General features: G+C 45.9%; 1 protein-coding gene across 4 annotated transcripts in view; it reads left to right on the forward strand.

The window, feature by feature from the left end:
- The window catches only part of LOC5505338 (dynein axonemal heavy chain 2), an 80,273-nt gene that overhangs the window by 22,817 nt on the left and 33,146 nt on the right, over positions 1-24,310 (forward strand). For all 4 annotated transcript variants that reach the window (XM_048732147.1, XM_048732144.1, XM_048732145.1 and 1 more), the window contains 33 exons: positions 663-852; positions 1,102-1,282; positions 1,511-1,638; positions 2,309-2,461; positions 2,778-2,903; positions 3,158-3,258; positions 3,628-3,745; positions 3,978-4,095; positions 4,649-4,785; positions 6,516-6,815; positions 7,028-7,177; positions 7,292-7,383; positions 7,581-7,837; positions 7,992-8,158; positions 8,706-8,810; positions 8,938-9,126; positions 9,434-9,519; positions 9,639-9,769; positions 9,992-10,141; positions 10,445-10,612; positions 11,702-11,862; positions 13,081-13,220; positions 13,431-13,700; positions 14,480-14,690; positions 14,924-15,182; positions 15,757-16,043; positions 16,706-16,870; positions 17,468-17,683; positions 18,013-18,138; positions 18,338-18,433; positions 18,617-18,671; positions 18,859-19,008; positions 19,318-19,450. In XM_048732147.1, coding sequence (XP_048588104.1) covers positions 663-852; positions 1,102-1,282; positions 1,511-1,638; positions 2,309-2,461; positions 2,778-2,903; positions 3,158-3,258; positions 3,628-3,745; positions 3,978-4,095; positions 4,649-4,785; positions 6,516-6,815; positions 7,028-7,177; positions 7,292-7,383; positions 7,581-7,837; positions 7,992-8,158; positions 8,706-8,810; positions 8,938-9,126; positions 9,434-9,519; positions 9,639-9,769; positions 9,992-10,141; positions 10,445-10,612; positions 11,702-11,862; positions 13,081-13,220; positions 13,431-13,700; positions 14,480-14,690; positions 14,924-15,182; positions 15,757-16,043; positions 16,706-16,870; positions 17,468-17,683; positions 18,013-18,138; positions 18,338-18,433; positions 18,617-18,671; positions 18,859-19,008; positions 19,318-19,450 — 5,316 coding nt within the window. The remainder of the gene's footprint in view (positions 1-662; positions 853-1,101; positions 1,283-1,510; positions 1,639-2,308; positions 2,462-2,777; positions 2,904-3,157; positions 3,259-3,627; positions 3,746-3,977; positions 4,096-4,648; positions 4,786-6,515; positions 6,816-7,027; positions 7,178-7,291; positions 7,384-7,580; positions 7,838-7,991; positions 8,159-8,705; positions 8,811-8,937; positions 9,127-9,433; positions 9,520-9,638; positions 9,770-9,991; positions 10,142-10,444; positions 10,613-11,701; positions 11,863-13,080; positions 13,221-13,430; positions 13,701-14,479; positions 14,691-14,923; positions 15,183-15,756; positions 16,044-16,705; positions 16,871-17,467; positions 17,684-18,012; positions 18,139-18,337; positions 18,434-18,616; positions 18,672-18,858; positions 19,009-19,317; positions 19,451-24,310) is intronic.

A 24,310-nucleotide genomic window follows, 5' to 3' on the forward strand; every position in this document is an offset into this window, starting at 1 on the left:
CTGCCTACTCAGAACATTAAAACTGTGATGCCGAAATGCACTCCTCCAGTTTTTAGTGAATCTTTCCTGTGATCATCCTTCGAGCTATTTATGAACGCTTGGAAGAAATCTTCAAATTTCAAACACACATAAAAAAAGTCGCATTTGATATTTTGTATGTTATTACTTGCAATTTATATAAAATGAGTTTATTTGAAACATTTTCCTTTAGTAACTACACGCTCTAAATATGTACAGGTTTTTAGGCAACCTAGGACATCTGGTAATCTTTCCACTGGTAAAAATTTAAAATGTTATAGAATATATTTCCCGTTGCATGTATTGAACATAGGTATCTTGAGCATCCCTTGATTATTCCAAAAAGCCCAAACAGTCGTGTTCGTGAACTAGCAGAATAAATCAATACACCAAAAACTAAAAATTTAACTCTGCCAAATTGTCGTCTTTAATAAGACTTCTACAGGGCAGAAGAATTCTTATTAAAGACGAAAATTTAGCAGAGTCGAATACCAGTTTATGCTGTATTGTCTTGATTATTCCATGTACAGACAACACACTTTGGCATACACTTATGTGCAAATTCTATGGCATGTCCTTGTGGAACCTCAGTAACGTAACGGTTTCTAGGCAGGGTTTGATACTGTGCTGTATTTCCTCTCCAGGTGCTACATGACCCTGACCACGGCACTCCACCTCCATCGAGGCGGCAGCCCGAAGGGTCCCGCAGGTACAGGTAAGACCGAGACGGTCAAGGATCTGGGCAAGGCTCTTGGCAACTACGTCATCGTTGTCAACTGCTCTGAGGGCCTCGACTTCAAATCTATGGGCCGTATGTACAGCGGTCTCGCACAGGTAAATATGCGCTCTGGACGTGAGACTAATGCCCGTATGCCCTGTATCCTAAAAGGCGATACAAAGTTAAACATAGGAGATTTTAGCGAGAGGGTCATTTGATGAATATACTGTAGATGTTTGCTGGTTTTCTTAGATTTTATTTTCATTTGACTTTCTTATTTTTGCAAGGAAAACAATTCAAGAGATTAACACAAATCACAAGACTTGTTGTTGCCTTAAGTTCTGATGTGTTTGTTATCACTACAGACTGGTGCTTGGGGCTGTTTTGACGAGTTCAATCGTATCAACATCGAGGTGTTGTCTGTAGTAGCTCAGCAAATCCTGTCTATCTTGTCTGCTTTGTCCGCCGGCGCAACTCGCTTTGTGTTCGAAGGTCGTGAAATCAACCTAGTGTGGTCCTGTGGTATCTTCATCACAATGAACCCAGGTAATTCACAATGAACCCAGGTAAATCACAATGAACCCTGGTAAAACCCAATGAACCCATGTAAATCACAATGAACTCAGGTAAATCACAATTAACCCAGGTAAGCCAAAATTAACCCAGGTAAAGTCTGTTTTAGCATCAAACGGATTTTTTATTGGCTGTACCGAACATCATGTTCAACATCTCCATGTGCTACACTTTGTGCTCATAGATTGTATTTTTGACTAGGTTATGCTGGCCGTACCGAGTTACCTGATAACTTAAAGAGCATGTTTAGACCCATCTCCATGTGCGTGCCTGATTCGGGCATGATCGCCGAGATCATCCTCTTCGCCGAGGGATTTAACAACACAAAGGTGCCTACCCCCTCTCCCTCCAATAAGGTTTTCACCTCGACACACCAAACCTCTTCACAAATTCCACCTCACCCACTGCAAACTGACATGACATAGTACTAACACCGTCTTGTTATCCCAGGTGCTCGCCAAAAAGGTGCACACCCTGTATACGCTACACCTCACTACTACTACTACCTCATCGACTGCAAACGACATGACATATTACTAGCACCATGTTGTCACGCCAACTGATATAACATCGTCTTGTTACCCCAGGTGCTCGCCAAGAAGGTTCACACCCTCTACACGCTACACCTCACTACAACTACTACCTCATCCACTGCAAACGACATGACATATTACTAGCACCATGTTGTCACGCCAACTGATATAACATCGTCTTGTTACCCCAGGTGCTCGCCAAGAAGGTTCACACCCTCTACACGCTACACCTCACTACAACTACTACCTCATCCACTGCAAACGACATGACATATTACTAGCACCATGTTGTCACGCCAACTGATATAACATCGTCTTGTTACCCCAGGTGCTCGCCAAGAAGGTTCACAACCTCTACACGCTACACCTCACTACAACTACCACCTTACCTACTGCGAACTGACATGACATATTACTAGCACCATGTTGTCACGCCAACTGATATAACACCATGTTATTACCCCAGGTGCTTGCTAAGAAGGTTCACACCCTCTACACGTTGGCTGTCCAGCAGCTGTCCAAGCAGGACCATTACGACTTCGGTCTGCGTGCTCTTACTTCCGTACTCCGGTATGCCGGCCGTAAGAAGCGGGCCAATCCAGACATGTCAGACGAGGAGGTATGACATTTTAGCCAATCCGAACTTATCTTTAACAATTTTGCTAGAGATTCATGTGATAAGATGACGGCTTCATGGTATAGATTGTTATACATATAAACAATCAAAATATTTTTGAGGATCTCATTAAAATCATATGTACTGAAAGTGTGCATATATTTCCGATGATTTTTTTAACACAGCCAAGTAACGTTTTGTGCAAATCGCCTCCTATAGTAGGTTTCAACTTGTGTACGACCCGTTTATTCAGCTAGATCTTGCTGCTGTCCATGGTCTATTTTTTTCGAACTGTACAGTAACCCGTTTATTTGGTTAGATTTTGCTGTTGTCCATGAAAGACATGAACGTGGCTAAGCTCACTACCCAGGATGCCCCGCTGTTCAATGGCATCGTCTCGGATCTGTTTCCTGGCATCGAGGCGCCAGTTATTGACTATGGCAAGGTTAGTGAGGTCTCAAGGTCTCCAGGACCTAAGGGGGTGGGGGACTGGATGTGCTTAAAGGATAGTAATGCATTCTCTCCGTGACAAAGTTAAATGGGTCACGCAAACTTCCCCTATTTTACTGATGACTTTTTGCCTCTGGTTTGTAATTGCGTAACTCAGCCTTTATCCGTTGTTAAATTGCTTTTTTGTCTTTTGCATTGTGGAGTCATTGGCCTATCTAATGATTGTGTGCTTCTGTTTTTGTTTTTTAGCTGCGTAACGCGATAGTGGCGGAGCTAAAGGATGGGGGCTACCAGCCTACCCCTAACACAATCCTGAAGATCATTCAGCTTTACGAGACCAAGAACTCCAGGTAAGTGTAAGGGTTCTAATGCATGTTGTAATGGTACTAAGCGTGAGGCGTGGTTTTGCCAGGGGTCTAATGCATGTTGTAATGGCACTAAGCATGGAGCGTGGTGTTGCCAGGGGTATAATGCATGTTGTAGTAATACTAAGCATAGGGCGTGGTGTTGCCAAGGGTCTAATGAATGTTGTAATGATACTAAGCGTGAGGCATGGTGTTGCCAGGGGTCTAATGCGTGTTGTAATGGTACTAAGCATGGAGCGTGGTGTTGCCAGGGGTCTAATGCGTGTTGTAATGGTACTAAGCATGGGGCGTGATGTTGCCAGGGGTCTAATGCATGTTGCAATAGTACTAATCGTGTGGTGTTATGCTGTCCAGGCACTCGACGATGGTGGTAGGCCAGACAGGATCTGGTAAGAGTGTGACATGGCGGGTTTTACAGTCTGCCATGACTAGGCTGAAGAGAGATGGGGAACCAGGCTTCAACGTGGTCAGGGTGAGTGTTCTATCCTTGACTTGGGTAGACTTGGCAAGGCTTAAATAACTATAACAATAACAATATTATTTACAATAACAACAACAAAAACAATCATTTTCATCGTGGTATTGTGGGTTTGGTCAAGCTAGAATAAAATGGCCTTTTTGGAAGATTGTTGCAAGATCTCTTTACAAAAATATCACTTCTTCAATGGAAGAATAGAAATTATATGTTTCTATTCGCTTTACAGGAGTTCCCTATCAACCCTAAGGCAGTGTCCCTTGGCGAGCTGTATGGTGAATTCGATCTGAACACAAACGAGTGGACAGATGGTGTGTTGTCAAGTGTGATGCGTCAGACGTGCTCAGGTGCGTGCTTATTATAATCCTATTAATCCCTCTCTTGCCCAACACTGCCCGACTATTGTATTATAGTCACACTATACGAGACAACACGTGTATAATTTTATAACATAAGCCATGTGAACAAAGACATTCGACTAAGCGTTGTCAGTTGTCACTCCTGAGTGACTTTCCGAAGTGTCAAACCGAATCAACCAGAATTGAAACTGACTCCGGGGCTTACAGCGGCAATCGCACCAGTGTACTGCGCGTCAATTACTTAACCATCCTGGACGATTATTTATAACTGAAAACGCGAAAAATATCTCAAAGTTGTAAAAAAAGCTTTTCTTTTGCCTTGTCTTGGTTGAGTCTACGCCGGCCAGCCGGAAGTAAACTGGTACGTTTGCCGCTTTAGATCGTCACCACAACTTGTCTTTGCCTCAGTTCCTCTGCTAACTTGAAAAAGTTGGGCCGGTTACATGGAAAATCTTATCTCTTTGATGGTAGACATTCTTGGGAATGATGAAGGCAAATCTCAACAGATTCAGGTCATTGTACCATTTTTTCCTTATTACAGACGAGAAGCCAGAAGAAAAATGGATCCTATTTGATGCACCTGTCGACACGCTATGGATCGAATCGATGAACTCTGTCATGGACGACAACAAAGTGCTGACACTCATCAATGGCGAGCGTATTAGTATGCCAGACATGGTAAGTTCCACGGTAAAGGTATCAGTGTGTCAGACATGGTAAGTTCCACGGTAAAGGTATCAGTGTGCGAGACATGGTAAGTACCACGGTAAAGGTATCAGTGTGCGAGACATGGTAAGAATCACGGTAAAGGTATCAGTGTGCGAGACATGGTAAGTACCACGATAAGGGTATCAGTATACCAGACATGGTAAGTACCACGATAAGGGTATCAGTATACCAGACATGGTAAGTACCACGGTAAGGGTATCAGTATACCAGACATGGTAAGAATCACGGTAAGGGTATCAGTATGCCAGACATGGTAAGTACCACGGTAAAGGTATCAGTATGCCAGACATGGTAAGAATCACGGTAAGGGTATCAGTATACCAGACATGGTAAGTACCACGATAAGGGTATCAGTATCCCAGACATGGTAAGTATTACGGCAAGAGTATCAGTATACCAGACATGGTAAGTACCACGATAAAGGTATCAGTATCCCAGACATGGTAAGTACCACGGTAAGGGTATCAGTATACCAGACATGGTAAGAATCACGGTTAGGGTATCAGTATACCAGACATGGTAAGTACCACGGTAAGGGTATCAGTATGCCAGACATGGTAAGTATTACGGCAAGAGTATCAGTATACCAGACATGGTAAGTACCACGATAAAGGTATCAGTATCCCAGACATGGTAAGTACCACGGTAAGGGTATCAGTATACCAGACATGGTAAGTACCACGATAAGGGTATCAGTGTGCCAGACATGGTAAGTACCACGGTAAGGGTATCAGTGTGCCAGACATGGTAAGTACCACGGTAAGGGTATCAGTATCCCAGACATGGTAAGAATCACGGTAAGGGTATCAGTATGCCAGACATGGTAAGTACCACGATAAGGGTATCAGTATGCCAGACATGGTAAGTACCACGGTAAAGGTATCAGTATGCCAGACATGGTAAGTACCACGGTAAAAGTATCAGTGTGCCAGACATGGTAAGAATCACGGTAAGGGTATCAGTATACCAGACATGGTAAGTACCACGATAAGTGTATCAGTATGCCAGACATGGTAAGTACTACGGTAAAGGTATCAGTATGCCAGACATGGTAAGAATCACGGTAAGGGTATCAGTATACCAGACATGGTAAGTACCACGGTAAGGGTATCAGTATCCCAGACATGGTAAGTACCACGGTAAGGGTATAAGAATGCCAGACATGATAAGTACTACGGCAAGGGTAATCAGTATGCCGGACATGGAAGTACCACGGCAAGAGTATCAGAATGCCAGACATGGTAAGTACCGCAACAAGGGTAATCAGAATGTCCAACGTTTTTATTTCTATCAAGCGATTTAAAAGTTTGCGTGTTGAAGGCTATCATTATTATTAATTGCCAAGAAGATTGAAACGGTGTGACTACAAAAAAGTAAGCTGCTGGGCGTGGTGGAATCAGGGAACACAAGGTTGAAATGCTATGTTATGTCTGTTGGAGCCAAACAAAGCAAACAGTTACTTGATTCAATGCTTTCAACGCTCGAAACATGTTTAATTTCAATAAAGCGTAAAACATACCATTTCAACCATGTGCTGATTTATTTCCCGCACTTCTGACTGGCACTAACCACAAGTCAAAACCGACTACGACTACTGCCGCCTGTTAACGTCCCTCCCGTCCACTTCAGTGACCCTATTCCACCACGAGACTAAGGTACTGACCACGTATTTCCACCAGGTGTCCCTACTGTTTGAGGTAGAAGACCTTGCCGTCGCATCCCCAGCCACTGTCAGTCGTTGTGGAATGGTGTACACAGACTTCAGAGACCTCGGCTGGCAACCGTACGTGGACTCGTGGCTGGATCGCCGTGTCGATAAGCAATCTGTGGAACACCTGCAGAGGCTGTTTGAGAAGTTCGTTCCCAAAGTTCTGGAGTTCCGCAAGCATCACTGCAAAGAGCCTGTGCCAACATCAGAGCTGAACTCTGTCGTCTCGCTTTGTGTGCTGTTTGATGCTCTGGCCACAGAGGAGAATGGGGTAAGAATGTCTTATCCAACAAATGGGGTTAAAATGTTTGACCAACTTATCCAGCTTATTTATCCAATGAATGTCAAAAGAGATGTTTGTTATTCAAGTGGTTTTCTAAAGAAAGCAAAGCTAAACCGACTAGACCTTTTCTCGATGTCTCATATACAGTTTCTGAATGGTCTTTTTTGTAAGTACTTTTTCTTACGTTTTAAATCTTTCAGGTCCATGCCCACGAGGAGAGCTATGCGCGCATGCTGGAGCTATGGTTCTTGTTCTGCCTTATCTGGTCTGTGTGCGCATCCGTAGACGAGGACAGCCGAAAAAAGATGGACAACTTCCTACGAGAACTCGAGGGACAGTTCCCTGCCAAGGTAAGCAACATTGTTTGGAACCAGATCTTTACTGTTTCACTCTGTTACTTTGCCATGTTATTCCACACGTGTCGTGAGAGAAACATCAGGATATGTTATTAACTCCTGTCTTAGGACACGGTGTATGAATACCACGTGGACATCAAGCAGAAGACGTGGGCCTCATGGGAAGACAAGCTGAGAAGTGGATGGCGCTACAACCCAAGGTACCCTTCCCCTTCCCTTATCGAACCCCCTTCCTCCTACCCCAACCCTAGCTACCCCCCTTTCCCTCCCTGTTCTATCAAAGTCTGTTACAACGAGGTATTAATGATTCTTCTTTGTCTTATCTGATTGTTTTTTTCTACGTGTAAAGTATATCAATTAGTGGTGTATTTTTTACAAGCTTTGTACTCTATCGCAGTGTCCCGTTCTACAAGATCATGATCCCTACAGTAGATACCGTCAGGTACGACTTCTTGGTCTACAACCTGATCCAGGCTAAGCGTCCGGTCCTACTGACCGGTCCAGTCGGCACTGGAAAGACGTCAGTGGCGCAGAAAGTGCTGCAGAAGCTGGACCCAAAGACCTTCGGGCTGCTCGTGATAAACATGTCTGCGCAGACGTCATCCAACGATGTGCAGGAAATCATAGAGAGCAAGGTGGAGAAGAGAACTAAAGGTAACAATCACTCGCACATGGGTGTGTTTATTACATGTCGACCCCCCTCTTACTGTATACCGTAGCTCACAGATAGCAAGTAGGTGTTATCCTCCCCCCGCCTTTTCCTTTTGGCCATATATGTACGTGGATATTTCTTTCTCTTCCTCGCCAGGGGTGTACGTGCCTATCGGAGGCAAGCAGATGATCACCTTCATGGATGACTTCAACATGCCTGCTAAAGATACGTTCGGTTCCCAGCCTCCTCTAGAGCTGATCCGACTGTGGATAGACTATGGCTTCTGGTATGACAGGATGAAGCAGACAGTCAAGTACGTTAAGGTAAGGGTGGAAATCCGGTGCAATACAATCTGCTCAGGAACAGAATAAAAAGGGAAAGAAAGCTTGCCGTGCTAAGTACTACGAAGCAAAAGTAAAAGATCTTCAAGGCTGCAAGCCTGTCCAGTGGTGGAAGGATATTAAACAGCTTAGTGGCTTTTCTAAGATTGAACGCAAAATCTCCATCACCGATCGCCAACACCTTGCTGGTGAAGAACAAGACTCCAAGCGGCTGGCCAACGTCATCAACGACGAATTTTGTCACCAATGAGCGTTTACATAACTTTTTTTTCTTAATCTCTTTTAGTATTCTTTATATAATATAGTTTTTTAATAATGAAATATACATTTTTAAATTAATTTTGTAATTAATTATTTATAGTTATATCTTACTTTTTGTAATTGTCCGTAATTCAGACTAGTGGCTGCCATGGATTTTAAAATAAAGCTATTGCACAACTATTGCTGCAGGCTTTTTCTAATACAAGATTTGATGATGGCCATTGATTGAAATTGCTCGATATTCTGTTGAAATCTCAACTTGTTACAGGATATGCACTTGTTGGCGTCCATGGGTCCTCCTGGCGGTGGCAGGATGGTGATCTCTAAGCGACTGCAGAGCAGATTCAATTTGATCAACATGACGTTTCCACAGGTACCGACCCAATTAGCCCCAAGCTAATAAGTATAAATGTCTAACAGCCACCCCGCTTTTATTGACAAATCTCTGACAAAATTCAACCATATGGATGCGCCTACTATTTTTTATTACCCATCTCTAGGAGAGCCAGATCAAGCGTATCTTCGGCACAATGATCAACCAGAAACTGCAGGATTTCGAGGAGGATGTCAAACCACTGGGCGATATCATGACCCAAGCCACCATCGAGATCTACAACACTATCGTGGCCAAGATGCTGCCAACTCCCACCAGGATACACTATCTCTTTAATCTTAGAGACATTTCTAAGGTAAGCCATAGGGTGTTTCCAAATATACGCTATCCAATCAATCTTAGACCTTTATCGTAGCTCGTAGTATTCCATACCACCTCTAGCAGCTATTGGGAGAATTTTGTTTGGTATCTCGATGGCATGTTTGTTTTGTATTCTTAGCTACGGGTATAGGAAAGGGTTAAAGATTGGGACTGACTATGGAAGGACCTTTTGTCAGAGACATTTTTAAAGCCAGTATATGAGACCTGTCTAAGGCAAATACTGGCTATGGGGACTACAGATATGTCTCATGCTAATTGAGTCTTCTTGTCCATTGTGACAGATTTTCCAAGGGCTTCTCCGCGCGAACAAAGATCTGCATGACACCAAGACGGCCATCTCCCGACTTTGGGTGCATGAATGCTTTAGGTAGGTTCTTCTGCTTTACTTGTGAACTACTACTACTTCCCTTTTTTTACTTATGAACTAATAACTAAAGTATGTCGGGATAAGGTTCCAGAAAGTGAACTGTTTGTTGTATATTTCAGAGTGTTCTCGGATCGTCTGATCGACAACACCGATCGCGAGTCGTTTGTCACGCTGCTCAGCGACAAGCTCGGCTCCATGTTCGACCTGACCTTTCATAACCTCTGCCCCAACAGGCAGTCGCCGATATTCGGTGAGTAGACATACCAAATTACCGATATTCGGTGAGTAGACATACCAAATTACCGATATTCGGTGAGTGGACATACCAAATTACCGATATTCGGTGAGAAGACATACCAAATTACCGATATTCGATGAGTGGTTATTTTGAAGTTCTCTTAAAAATATACGGTTGTTTTTAGAATATAAACAATAACAAAGGAGTGGCTGCTCAAGATTCTTTAATGTACAGGTAACTTCATGAAGGACGACACGATGTATGAGGACCTAGTAGACTTCAAGGCAATCAAGAGGTACATGGAGGACCAGATGGAAGATTACAACATGGAGCCAGGCGTCATCGCCATCAACCTCGTGCTCTTCCGTGACGCCATAGAACACGGTATGCATTACTACAATATCACACACACGCCATAGAACAGGGTATTCATGACTACAATAATAAAAACACGTCATAGAACAGGGTATGCATTACTACAATAACAAACAAACGCCATAGAACACGGTATGCATTACTACAATATCACACACACGCCATAGAACACAGTATGCACCTGTCGATGTGTGCTCACAAACAAACAGTGAAGACATTACGACACCGATTAGCTAAGGCCTGTTACGCTAGCAATTTTTTGCTTCGCGATCACGCTTACCTTGTTATTAGCTTCTTGTTTATTCTCACTAGTTACGCGTATCGTCCGTGTGATTGGCCAGCCTCGCGGTAACATGCTACTTGTTGGTATCGGCGGTAGCGGCCGCCAAAGTCTCACTCGTCTGGCATCATACATCATCGAGTACAAGGTGTTCCAGATAGAGGTCACTAAACACTACAGGCGACAGGAGTTCAGAGATGGTGAGTAGTATACACGTACCGAGTGACGTCTTTGTTCCTTTACGTACCGAGTGACAACATGCCTCCTGACATCAAGTTGATTAATCTTCTTGTAGATCTAAAGCGGTTGTTCCTGACATCTCGTTGATGAATCTTCTTCTTGTAGATCTAAAGCGGTTGTTCCTGACTTCACGTTGATGAATCTTCTTCTTGTAGATCTAAAGCGGTTGTTCTTGACATCTCGTTGATGAATCTTCTTCTTGTAGATCTAAAGCGGTTGTTCCTGACATCAAGTTGAGGAATCTTCTTGTAGATCTTAAGCGGTTGTTCCTGACATCAAGTTGAGGAATCTTCTTGTAGATCTAAAGCGGTTGTTCCTGACATCCCGTTGATGAATCTTCTTCTTGTAGATCTAAAGCGGTTGTTCCTGACATCCCGTTGATGAATCTTCTTCTTGTAGATCTAAAGCGGTTGTTCCTGACATCACGTTGATGAATCTTCTTCTTGTAGATCTAAAGTGGTTGTTCCTGACATCTCGTTGATGAATCTTCTTCTTGTAGATCTAAAGCGGTTGTTCCTGACATCACGTTGATGAATCTTCTTCTTGTAGATCTAAAGTGGTTGTTCCTGACATCAAGTTGATGAATCTTCTTCTTGTAGATCTAAAGTGGTTGTTCCTGACATCAAGTTGATGAATCTTCTTCTTGTAGATCTAAAGCGGTTGTTCCTGACTTCACGTTGATGAATCTTCTTCTTGTAGATCTAAAGCGGTTGTTCCTGGCATCACGTTGATGAATCTTCTTCTTGTAGATCTAAAGGGGTTGTTCCTGGCATCAAGTTGATGAATCTTCTTCTTGTAGATCTAAAGCGGTTGTTCCTGACTTCACGTTGATGAATCTTCTTCTTGTAGATCTAAAGCGGTTTTTCCTGGCATCATCTTTATGAATCTTCTTCTTGTAGATCTAAAGCGGTTGTTCCTGACTTCACGTTGACGAATCTTCTTCTTGTAGATCTAAAGCGGTTGTTCCTGACTTCCCGTTTATGAATCTTCTTCTTGTAGATCTAAAATGGTTGTTCCTGACTTCACGTTGATGAATCTTCTTCTTGTAGACCTAAAGCGGTTGTACTACCAGGCTGGAGTGGATAACAAGCCAACAGTATTTCTCTTCAATGACACCCAGGCCCTGGAGGAAGGCTTCCTTGAGGATGTCAACAATATTCTCAGCAGCGGGGAGGTGCCCAACCTCTATAAACCGGACGAGTTTGAGGAGGTGGGTATATGCTGATATGCTGTTGCACCTGATAAACCGGGCATGGTCGAGTCGGATAGAGTTTATGTACGCTATTCCAAGATAATACTTTTTTGGTTGACACGAAACAACGACTTTGGCTGTAGATAAACAACCTTGACAAGTTGTTTGATTCAGCTTATTATTTCCCTTGATAATTTTTACTATTTCTTCTTTTGCGTGGATGATCCAGGGGTTAAAGTTATAAGCAGGAACACGCTAAGTTTTCATTTTGTTTACGGCCTTTTTTTTTTTGCTTGATGTTTATTGCTTCGTCTGGTATCATGTTCTGCTAACCAAAACGTTTAGTGTACAATCATGAACATGTCACATGCTAAGGATTTGTTTGTCGTCCAGGTCTGTACCGCGTTGCGTGAAATACTAAGGCTTTGTTTGTCGCGCAGGTTCATACCGGGTTGCGTGACATGCTAAGGCGTTGCATCACATGCTAAGGCTTTGTTTGTCGTGCATGTCCGTACCGCGTTGCGTGACATGCTAAGGATTTTGTCGTGTAGGTCCGTACCGCGTTGGTGACATGCTAAGGCTTTGTTTGTCGTGCAGGTCCGTACCGCGTTGCGTGACATGCTAAGGCTTTGATTGTCGTGCAAGTCCGTATCGGGTTGCGTGACATGCTAAGGCTTTGATTGTCGTGCAGGTCCGTATCGGGTTGCGTGACATGCTAAGGCTTTGTCGTGCAGGTCCGTACTGCGTTGCGTGACATGCTTAGGCTTTGTTTGTCGTGCAGGTCCGTACCGCATTGCGTGACATGCTAAGGCTTTGTTTGTCGTGTAGGTCCGTACCGCGTTGCGTGACATGCCAAGGCTTTGTCGTGCAGGTCCGTACCGGGTTGCGTGACATGCTAAGGCTTTGTTTGTCGTGCAGGTCCGTACCGGGTTGCGTGACATGCTAAGGCTTTGTCGTGCAGGTCCGTACCGCGTTGCGTGACATGCTAAGGCTTTGTTTGTCGTGCAGGTCCGTACCGCGTTGCGTGACATGCTAAGGCTTTGTTTGTCGTGCAGGTCCGTACCGGGTTGCGTGACATGCTAAGGCTTTGTCGTGCAGGTCCGTACCGGGTTGCGTGACATGCTAAGGCTTTGTTAGTCGTGCAGGTCCGTACCGGGTTGCGTGACATGCTAAGGATTTTGTCGTGCAGGTCCGTACCGCGTTGCGTGACATGCTAAGGCTTTGTTTGTCGTGCAGGTCCGTACCGCGTTGAGTGACATCGCCGCAAAGGAAGACGTACAGGACACCCCCGAGTCCATGTTCCTCTTCTTCATTGAGCGCGTGCGCAGTAACCTCCACATCGTGTTGTGTATGAGCCCTGTCGGCGATCCTTTCAGGTGGGTTGCCTGTGGACCGCATTTTTTCTTCTTCTGTGAAGACCCAGCAAACTAGAAACTATCGTTGAGAAAGTCTAGATGAAGCTTTTTTTATAGTTTATATTCAGTCCTAAGCTATTCAAAAGATTCCACCTAACTTATAAAGTTTTGTTATTGATCAGATCATCTTAGCGCTGTGTGAGAAATGCCATTCTACTGTTCTTGTCTTAGAAATCGCATTCGTATGTACCCCGCCTTCGTAAACTGTACGACGATAGACTGGTTCAGCGAGTGGCCAGGTGATGCGTTGCTCGAGGTCGCAGAGCGATACCTGGAGAATATCGAGCTAGGAGATGAGGAGACGAAAGCCAACGTAGCGCAAATCTTTGTGACGGTCCACCGCTCAGTCGTGGACATGTCCGCCCGTATGTTGCTAGAGCTGAAAAGGCACAATTATGTCACGCCCACGAACTACCTAGAGCTTGTGTCTGGCTACCAGAGGTGAGGGGACCTTTACACAACGACTTTTAACAATTATGTCATCCCCACGAACTACCTAGAGCGTGTCTGGCTACCAGAGGTTAGGCGACCTTTACACAACGACTTATAACAATTATGTTACACCCACGAACTACCTAGAGCTTGTGTCTGGCTTCCAGAGGTAAAGCGACCTTTACAAATCGACTTACACCAATTATGTCACCCCCACGAACTACGTAGAGCCTGTGTCTGGCTACCAGAGGTGAGGGGACCTTTTCATGTTTAAGGACATTTAGTTTCCTTCGAATAACGTCTGTTATTTCACAGTGAAGTTGTGTTGTTATGAGTGGGTTTTGGGGGCGTGGTGAAGAAATGGGTGGGTGCTTGGGTCGTGCGCGAGCCCCCTCATGAAAAGTTTTAAAGTTGCCTTCATTCCATACTCCTAGCAGGACTTCTTTCTAAATTAACTCTTACTAAAGTAGGTTTTTCATTGGAGATGAATTCCCTACTGTTTTATTATAATTGTTGATTAACTGTTTCTGCACAGTCTGTTATTTTACAGCGAAGGTGTGTTGGTATGGGTGGGTCCTAATTAAAAAACGGTTCCCTTGATTTCATACCTACTTCATACTGAAGTAGGTTATTTATTGGAGATGAATTCCCTACTGTTTTATTATTATTATCATTGTTGATTAACTTCTTTATAGTCTCCTGGGAGAAAAGAAAAAGACGGAGCACTGTTATTTTACCTTCGAAAGCAACTGCCACTTACATAACCACAATGTCCCTTTTGTGTTTAGTCTTCTGGCGGAGAAAAAGAAGGAGCTTGGTGACGCGGCGAGTAAACTTCGTAACGGCTTGGACAAGATCGATGATACGCGCGCTAAGGTGGAGGTGATGTCCGTGGAGCTGGAAGACGCCACACTCAAGGTTGCCGAGTTCCAGAAGCAGTGCGAGGAGTACCTCGTGGTCATCGTGCAGCAGAAGCGAGAGGCGGACGAACAGCAGAAGGTAGGTGCTAAAGCAGACAACGACTCGCTCATCGAAAGACGCAATGGAATTTAAGTGAGAAGCATGTATTTATTAACCTTCACCTCCAAACGATACTTTCCTGGACAAATGGCACAGACGAGGAGTGATGCTAGGCTAGTATTCATGTAAAACTCTCGTTGATCTCCTTACAAATGGCAAAGCCGTGATGTTATTCTATTATCCATGTAAAACTCTGGTTGATCTCTTAACAGATGGTGCAGGCGAGAAGTGAAAAGATCGCTATTGAGGAAGACAAGTGCCGCGTGATGGCAGAGAATGCTCAGCATGACCTGGACGAGGCGATCCCCGCACTGCAAGAAGCAATGAAGGCATTGGAGTCGCTCAATAAGAAGGACATGACAGAGATCAAGTCGTACGGCCGCCCCCCTGCACTCGTCGAGAAGGTCATGGAGGCAGTCATGATCCTCAGGCAGTCGGAGCCCACATGGGCGGAAGCCAAGAGGCAACTAGGTAAGTGTTACCCCACATGGCGGAGGCCAATATTCAACTGGATAAGTGTTACCCCACATGGCGGAGGCCAATATTCAACTGGATAAGTGTTACCCCACATGGCGGAGGCCAATATTCAACTAGATAAGTGTTACCCCACATGGCGGAGGCCAATAGTCAACTAGATAAGTGTTACCCCATATGTCGGAGGCTAATATTCAACTAGATAATTGATACCCCACATGGCGGAGGCCAATATTCAACTTGATAAGTGTTACCCCCCATGACGGAGGCCAATATTCAACTAGATAAGTGTTACCCCACATGGCGGAGGCCAATAGTCAACTAGATAAGTGTTACCCCACATCGCGGAGGCCAGTATTCAACTAGATAAGTGTTACCCCACATGGCGGAGGCTAGTATTCAACTAGATAATTGTTACCCCATATGGCGGAGGCTAATATTCAACTAGATAAGTGTTACCCCACATGGCGGAGACCAAGAGGCAAGTAGGTGGGTGTTACTTCTCATGTGTGTTTTTTTTCCTCAAAATACGTACCTTTTAAGATTCCGTCAATACATTCGATTCTTTCAGGTGACGGCAACTTTATCAAGCAGCTTGTTAACTACGATAAGGACAACATGACTGATCGTATTCTCAAGAAGATCGGTACATATTGTGCACAGCCTGACTTCCAGCCTGAGATCATCGGCCGCGTGTCTCTTGCCGCCAAGTCCCTATGCATGTGGGTACGGGCTATGGAGGTATACGGCAGGATCTACCGGGTGGTGGAACCCAAGAAACAGAGACTTCACCAAGCTACTGCTCAGCTAGAGGAGAAACAAGCCATCTTGGCGGAGGCTAAAGCCAAGCTCAAGGAGGTGAGGCTAGGGGGTGGGAAAGGTATTATTGGGCTTTGGTGAAAAAAGGTAAGGCACCACATCCTTGTAGAAACAGGGGGAGGGAGATGGAATATAAGATGGTAAGGGGGGGAAATGGAATATGAGATGGTGAGGGGGGGAGATGGAATATGAGATGGAGGGTGGGGGAAGGTGGAATATAAGATGGTGATGGGGGAGATGGAATATAAGATGGTGAGGGGGGGGGGGGAGATGGAATATGAGGGCAAGTTGACTTGGGCGCTAAGGCATCAAGTTACTACTCAGCTCGAAGTAAATCTTGGCAGACACTGAAGGCAAGCTGACGGAGGAAGTGTAGCATGGGGTTTTGTTGAACTGGGTGGTAAAGGTTGAAGCTCAAAGAGAAACAGGGCACGTTTAAGCCAATATCAGGGACCCAGGGAAGTGAGGGGTGGAGGGGGAGCGTGGGATTGGGGTATATAAGTTTCAGGGTGTTGTTTTGATGAATTTATGACGAGTTGAGGCATTGCGGCAAAGTTTTAACAGTACTCGAAACTTGCACTTTTTTATCCTTTCAAAAAAGGGACTTCTAAGGGTTAGATCACGGTATATTCTTTTTATTCAAGCTACTTGCTGACTTACAATGAGCCATTTTCTGATCAAATTGAGTTCTGTTTATCCAGGTTACAGACCGGATGGAGGAGCTTAAGCGCCAGTACGACGAGAAGTCCGCTCAGAAAGAAGAGCTGCGAGCGAAAGCCGAGCTCCTGGAGATCAAGCTCGACCGTGCTGGCAAACTGGTGTCTGGACTGGCGGGGGAGAGGGACCGATGGGAAGCAAGTGTCACGGTGAGTCGGCATTTTTATCAGCAGTTTAATATCTTCCTTAAAGCCGCATTGACACCAGTTTACTTCCGGAGGTCCAACGAAAACCTCAAACGTTAAAAGACAAAAGAATCTATTAGAATCCGAGATATTTAACAGGCCATCCGCTCTAAATTATCAATCACATCCTCAAAGAGACTTCCAATAGGCACAATGTTACGTAATCGACCGGAAGTAAACTGGTGACAATGCGGCTTTAATGTCTTGTCCAATGGAACAATAGCCATTAAAGGGCGCCACCATTTAAGGCAAGTTAAGTTCTAGGTCTTCCTCGGTTGTCCAGTGGAGCAATAGCCTTTCGTGTGGCGTGGAAAACTTTCCTTTGTTAGGCTGGCCCTACCTCCCATATTACTAGCACTGTATAATATTTCGTTTGTGCCATATTATGCATCGTGTTACATCTCTGTGATTACATCTCGCCTGTATTAGACTTATTGCGCCACTCCTACTTTTTAAATTTTTCGCTGGCAGTAGGTTTTCCCCGTATGGTCTGTTACTTGTATAAGGGGCTCCATTTAAAACTTTTCGCCCTTACTGACAAAGTGTATTTGTGTTGTTTAGATACTGGAGGAGAATATCGGTTATCTGGTGGGAGACTGTCTGATTGCCGCTGCCTTTATGTCATACGCTGGTCCTTTCCTCTCCAACTACCGGGACGAGCTGGTACTCAAGACGTGGCTGGCACAGGTCCGGCAGCTAGGCGTGGCCTGCAACCCGAACTTCTCCTTCTCGGGGTTCCTGGCCAAGCCTACCACAGTTCGGGAATGGAATATCCAGGTAAACCTTCTGCAGTACGTTAGTGGAATATCTAGGTAAGCCTACCACAGTGCGTTAGTGGAATATCCAGGTAAGCCTACCACAGTTCGTGAATGGAATATCCAGGTAAACCTTCTGCAGTCCGTTAGTGGAATATCTAGGTAAGCCTACCACAGTGCGTTAGTGGAATATCCAGGTAAGCCTACCACAGTCCGTTAGTGGAATATCCAGGTAAGACTACTGCAGTCCGTTAGTGGAATATCCAGGTAAGACTACTGCAGTCCGTTAGTGGAATATTTTTATTTGCTTACCGTCTCATGTCTTTTTTTGAGCATATATCTTTGTTACAGGGCTTACCGTCTGATGCCTTCTCCACTGAGAATGGTGTCATGGTAACACGAGGGAACCGCTGGCCACTGATGATCGACCCTCAAGGACAGGCGCTCAAATGGATCAAGAACATGGAGGGGAAAAGTGTAAGTCGTGATGTCCTTTCTACAAAATCAGACACCCATCCGACACCATATAAGCTCATTTTTCTAATTTACTTATAAAGCAATTGTGTCTCTAGCAATGTTTCGTCAGTTTGCTTAAGAGGAAACACTACAGAAACATGTTGCACTTGCAATGCTTTGTTTAGTTTTTTTTAACCCGTATTTCGTGGTTTTCTCTCAGGGTCTCAAGATAATCGATTTGCAACAGTCAGATTACCTCAGGACTCTTGAGAACGCCGTGCAGTTCGGGAGCCCTGTGTTACTCCAGAATGTGCAGGTATGTTCTGCTACACGCCCTCTTTTGCGGGTATGACAAAAAATATTCATTTTGGTCCAAATCCTGGTCATGGTGCGGCCAGGAAATGAGCAAGACCTTTATGTTAAACTTTGAAATGAGCAATCCATTATGCTACGTTACACTGTATGCATCATTCTATTCTATAATATCTCTCATCCGCAGGAAGAACTTGATCCCTCACTCGCTCCTATCCTCAACAAGTCTGTCGTCAAAGTCGGTAAGAAAGGGGATACAAAACCATGTCAAACCATGTTACTCACCACACTATGGTTTTCCCCCTCCAGAAGTTATTACCATCGTAAATAAATCCAGAGAAACGCTGTTAAGCCTAGCATCACTTATTCCACTAGCTTGCGACCACTGCGCATGTCAACACTAGCATTCGTCCCTTTTCCCACATGCAGGCGGCCGCTACCTGATCAAGTTAGGCGACAAGGAGGTTGAGTACAGCCCTGACTTCCGGTTCTACATCACCACTAAACTTAGTAACCCTCACTACACCCCGGAGATCTCTACCAAGACCACTATCGTCAACTTCGCCGTCAAAGAGCAAGGTAAGATAACAGCTGAGCAATGGGCAACCTTGTAGCCGAAAACCTCAGTATCGTAAACAGGTGGGGCTTCAGCTAGAAAAAGAACGATCCGCAGTGAGCTCTGAACCAAGAAGTCCTCCAGTAAGAGAACGAATGTCCCTCTGTGGAGCGGACAAGCTCGGTTCAGAAGAGTTACCAATAGTTTATGTGATACCTATGGCCAGTACATTGGTTTACGTGATATCCGCTGATTTCTAATTGGCTAAAGTATATACCGCTCATTGCTTGTAGTAGATCTCGCCAGCTGATTGGTTGTGATATTTCCCTTAGGTCTCGAGGCACAGTTGTTGGGTATTGTGGTGCGAAGAGAGCGACCGGAGCTTGAGGAGCAGAAGGATGCGCTGGTCATCAACATCGCTGCTGGCAAGAAGAAGCTGGAAGAGTTGGAAGACGAGATTCTCAGGTAACACTCAATAGCAGTACTGCCAGTCTAACATGACCACATTCTTTGCTCAGGCTACTAACTAGTCACATCGGCCCCTGTCTAACATGACCACATTCTTTGCTCAGGCTACTAACTAGTCATATCAGCCCCTGTCTAACATAACCACATTCTTTGCTCAGGCTACTAACTAGTCACATCGGCTCCTGTCTAACATGACCATGTACTTTGCTCAGGCTACTAACTAGTCATATCGGCCCCTGTCTAACATGACCATGTCCTCTGCTCAGGCTACTAACTAGTCATATCGGCCCCTGTCTAACATGACCATGTCCTTTGCTTGGGCTGCTAACAAGTCACATCGACCCCTGTCTAACATGACCATGTCCTTTGCTCCGTCTACTAACAAGTCACATCGGCCCCTGTCTAACATGGCCATGTCCTTTGCTTGGGCTACTAACTAGTCACATTGGCCCCTGTCTAACATGACCATGTCCTTTGCTTGGGCTGCTAACAAGTCACATCGACGCCTGTCTAACATGACCATGTCCTTTGCTCAAGCTACTAACTAGTCACGTCGACCCCTGTCTAACATGACCATGTCCTTTGCTTGGGCTACTAACTAGTCACATCGGCTCCTGTCTAACATGGCCATGTCCTCTGCTCAGGCTACTAACAAGTCACATCGACCCATGTCTAACATGACCATGTCCTTTGCTTGGGCTGCTAACAAGTCACATCGACCCCTGTCTAACATGGCCATGTCCTTTGCTTGGGCTGCTAACAAGTCACATCCGCCCCTGTCTAGCATGACCATGTCCTTTGCTTGGGCTGCTAACAAGTCACATCCGCCCCTGTCTAACATGACCATGTCCTTTGCTTGGGCTGCTAACAAGTCACATCCGCCCCTGTCTAACATGACCATGTCCTTTGCTTGGGCTGCTAACAAGTCACATCCGCCCCTGTCTAACATGACCATGTCCTTTGCTTGGGCTGCTAACAAGTCACATCCGCCCCTGTCTAACATGACCATGTCCTTTGCTTGGGCTGCTAACAAGTCACATCCGCCCCTGTCTAACATGACCATGTCCTTTGCTTGGGCTGCTAACAAGTCACATCCGCCCCTGTCTAACATGACCATGTCCTTTGCTTGGGCTGCTAACAAGTCACATCCGCCCCTGTCTAACATGACCATGTCCTTTGCTTGGGCTGCTAACAAGTCACATCAGCCCCTGTCTAACATGACCATGTCCTTTGCTTGGGCTGCTAACAAGTCACATCGGCCCCTGTCTTACATGACCATGTCCTTTGCTCAGGCTACTAACTAGTCATATCGGCCCCTGTCTAACATGACCATGTCCTTTGCTTGGGCTGCTAACAAGTCACATCGGCCCCTGTCTTACATGACCATGTCCTTTGCTCAGGCTACTAACTAGTCATATCGGCCCCTGTCTTACATGACCATGTCCTTTGCTCAGGCTACTAACTAGTCATATCGGCCCCTGTCTAGCATGACCATGTCCTTTGCTTGGGCTGCTAACAAGGCACATCGACCCCTGTCTAACATGACCATGTCCTCTGCTCAGGCTACTAACTAGTCACATCGACCCCTGTCTAACATGACCATGTCCTTTGCTCCGTCTACTAACAAGTCACATCGGCCCCTGTCTAACATGGCCATGTCCTTTGCTCAGGCTGCTAGCTTGTCACATTGGCCCCTGTCTAACATGACCATGTCCTTTGCTTGGGCTGCTAACGAGTCACATCGACCCCTGTCTAACATGACCATGTCCTTTGCTCAAGCTATTAACTAGTCACGTCGACCCCTGTCTAACATGACCATGTCCTTTGCTTGGGCTACTAACTAGTCACATCGGCTCCTGTCTAACATGGCCATGTCCTCTGCTCAGGCTACTAACAAGTCACATCGGCCCCTGTCTAACATGACCATGTCCTTTGCTTGGGCTGCTAACAAGTCACATCGACCCCTGTCTAACATGGCCATGTCCTTTGCTTGGGCTGCTAACAAGTCACATCCGCCCCTGTCTAACATGACCATGTCCTTTGCTTGGGCTGCTAACAAGTCACATCCGCCCCTGTCTAACATGACCATGTCCTTTGCTTGGGCTGCTAACAAGTCACATCCGCCCCTGTCTAACATGACCATGTCCTTTGCTTGGGCTGCTAACAAGTCACATCCGCCCCTGTCTAACATGACCATTTCCTTTGCTTGGGCTGCTAACAAGTCACATCCGCCCCTGTCTAACATGACCATGTCCTTTGCTTGGGCTGCTAACAAGTCACATCTGCCCCTGTCTAACATGACCATGTCCTTTGCTTGGGCTGCTAACAAGTCACATCCGCCCCTGTCTAACATGACCATGTCCTTTGCTTGGGCTGCTAACAAGTCACATCCGCCCCTGTCTAACATGACCATGTCCTTTGCTTGGGCTGCTAACAAGTCACATCCGCCCCTGTCTAACATGACCATGTCCTTTGCTTGGGCTGCTAACAAGTCACATCCGCCCCTGTCTAACATGACCATGTCCTTTGCTTGGGCTGCTAACAAGTCACATCGGCCCCTGTCTTACATGACCATGTCCTTTGCTCAGGCTACTAACTAGTCATATCGGCCCCTGTCTAACATGACCATGTCCTTTGCTTGGGCTGCTAACAAGTCACATCGGCCCCTGTCTTACATGACCATGTCCTTTGCTCAGGCTACTAACTAGTCATATCGGCCCCTGTCTTACATGACCATGTCCTTTGCTCAGGCTACTAACTAGTCATATCGGCCCCTGTCTAACATGACCATGTCCTTTGCTTGGGCTGCTAACAAGTCACATCGACCCCTGTCTAACATGACCATGTCCTCTGCTCAGGCTACTAACTAGTCACATCGACCCCTGTCTAACATGACCATGTCCTTTGCTCCGTCTACTAACAAGTCACATCGGCCCCTGTCTAACATGGCCATGTCCTTTGCTCAGGCTGCTAGCTTGTCACATTGGCCCCTGTCTAACATGACCATGTCCTTTGCTTGGGCTGCTAACAAGTCACATCGACCCCTGTCTAACATGACCATGTCCTTTGCTCAAGCTATTAACTAGTCACGTCGACCCCTGTCTAACATGACCATGTCCTTTGCTTGGGCTACTAACTAGTCACATCGGCTCCTGTCTAACATGGCCATGTCCTCTGCTCAGGCTACTAACAAGTCACATCGGCCCCTGTCTAACATGACCATGTCCTTTGCTTGGGCTGCTAACAAGTCACATCGACCCCTGTCTAACATGGCCATGTCCTTTGCTTGGGCTGCTAACAAGTCACATCCGCCCCTGTCTAACATGACCATTTCCTTTGCTTGGGCTGCTAACAAGTCACATCCGCCCCTGTCTAACATGACCATTTCCTTTGCTTGGGCTGCTAACAAGTCACATCCGCCCCTGTCTAACATGACCATGTCCTTTGCTTGGGCTGCTAACAAGTCACATCCGCCCCTGTCTAACATGACCATGTCCTTTGCTTGGGCTGCTAACAAGTCACATCCGCCCCTGTCTAACATGACCATGTCCTTTGCTTGGGCTGCTAACAAGTCACATCCGCCCCTGTCTAACATGACCATGTCCTTTGCTTGGGCTGCTAACAAGTCTCATCCGCCCCTGTCTAACATGACCATGTCCTTTGCTTGGGCTGCTAACAAGTCACATCCGCCCCTGTCTAACATGACCATGTCCTTTGCTTGGGCTGCTAACAAGTCTCATCGGCCCCTGTCTAACATGACCATGTCCTTTGCTTGGGCTGCTAACAAGTCACATCCGCCCCTGTCTAACATGACCATGTCCTTTGCTTGGGCTGCTAACAAGTCACATCCGCCCCTGTCTAACATGACCATGTCCTTTGCTTGGGCTGCTAACAAGTCACATCGACCCCTGTCTAACATGACCATGTCCTTTGCTCAAGCTATTAACTAGTCACGTCGACCCCTGTCTAACATGACCATGTCCTTTGCTTGGGCTACTAACTAGTCACATCGGCTCCTGTCTAACATGGCCATGTCCTCTGCTCAGGCTACTAACAAGTCACATCGGCCCCTGTCTAACATGACCATGTCCTTTGCTTGGGCTGCTAACAAGTCACATCGACCCCTGTCTAACATGGCCATGTCCTTTGCTTGGGCTGCTAACAAGTCACATCCGCCCCTGTCTAACATGACCATTTCCTTTGCTTGGGCTGCTAACAAGTCACATCCGCCCCTGTCTAACATGACCATTTCCTTTGCTTGGGCTGCTAACAAGTCACATCCGCCCCTGTCTAACATGACCATGTCCTTTGCTTGGGCTGCTAACAAGTCACATCCGCCCCTGTCTAACATGACCATGTCCTTTGCTTGGGCTGCTAACAAGTCACATCCGCCCCTGTCTAACATGACCATGTCCTTTGCTTGGGCTGCTAACAAGTCACATCCGCCCCTGTCTAACATGACCATGTCCTTTGCTTGGGCTGCTAACAAGTCTCATCCGCCCCTGTCTAACATGACCATGTCCTTTGCTTGGGCTGCTAACAAGTCACATCCGCCCCTGTCTAACATGACCATGTCCTTTGCTTGGGCTGCTAACAAGTCTCATCGGCCCCTGTCTAACATGACCATGTCCTTTGCTTGGGCTGCTAACAAGTCACATCCGCCCCTGTCTAACATGACCATGTCCTTTGCTTGGGCTGCTAACAAGTCACATCCGCCCCTGTCTAACATGACCATGTCCTTTGCTTGGGCTGCTAACAAGTCACATCCGCCCATGTCTAACATGACCATGTCCTCTGCTCCGGCTGCTAACTAGTCACATCGGCCCCTGTCTAACATGGCCATGTCCTTTGCTTGGG

Source organism: Nematostella vectensis, chromosome 9 (genome assembly GCF_932526225.1).
Source record: "Nematostella vectensis chromosome 9, jaNemVect1.1, whole genome shotgun sequence".
NCBI lineage: Eukaryota > Metazoa > Cnidaria > Anthozoa > Actiniaria > Edwardsiidae > Nematostella > Nematostella vectensis.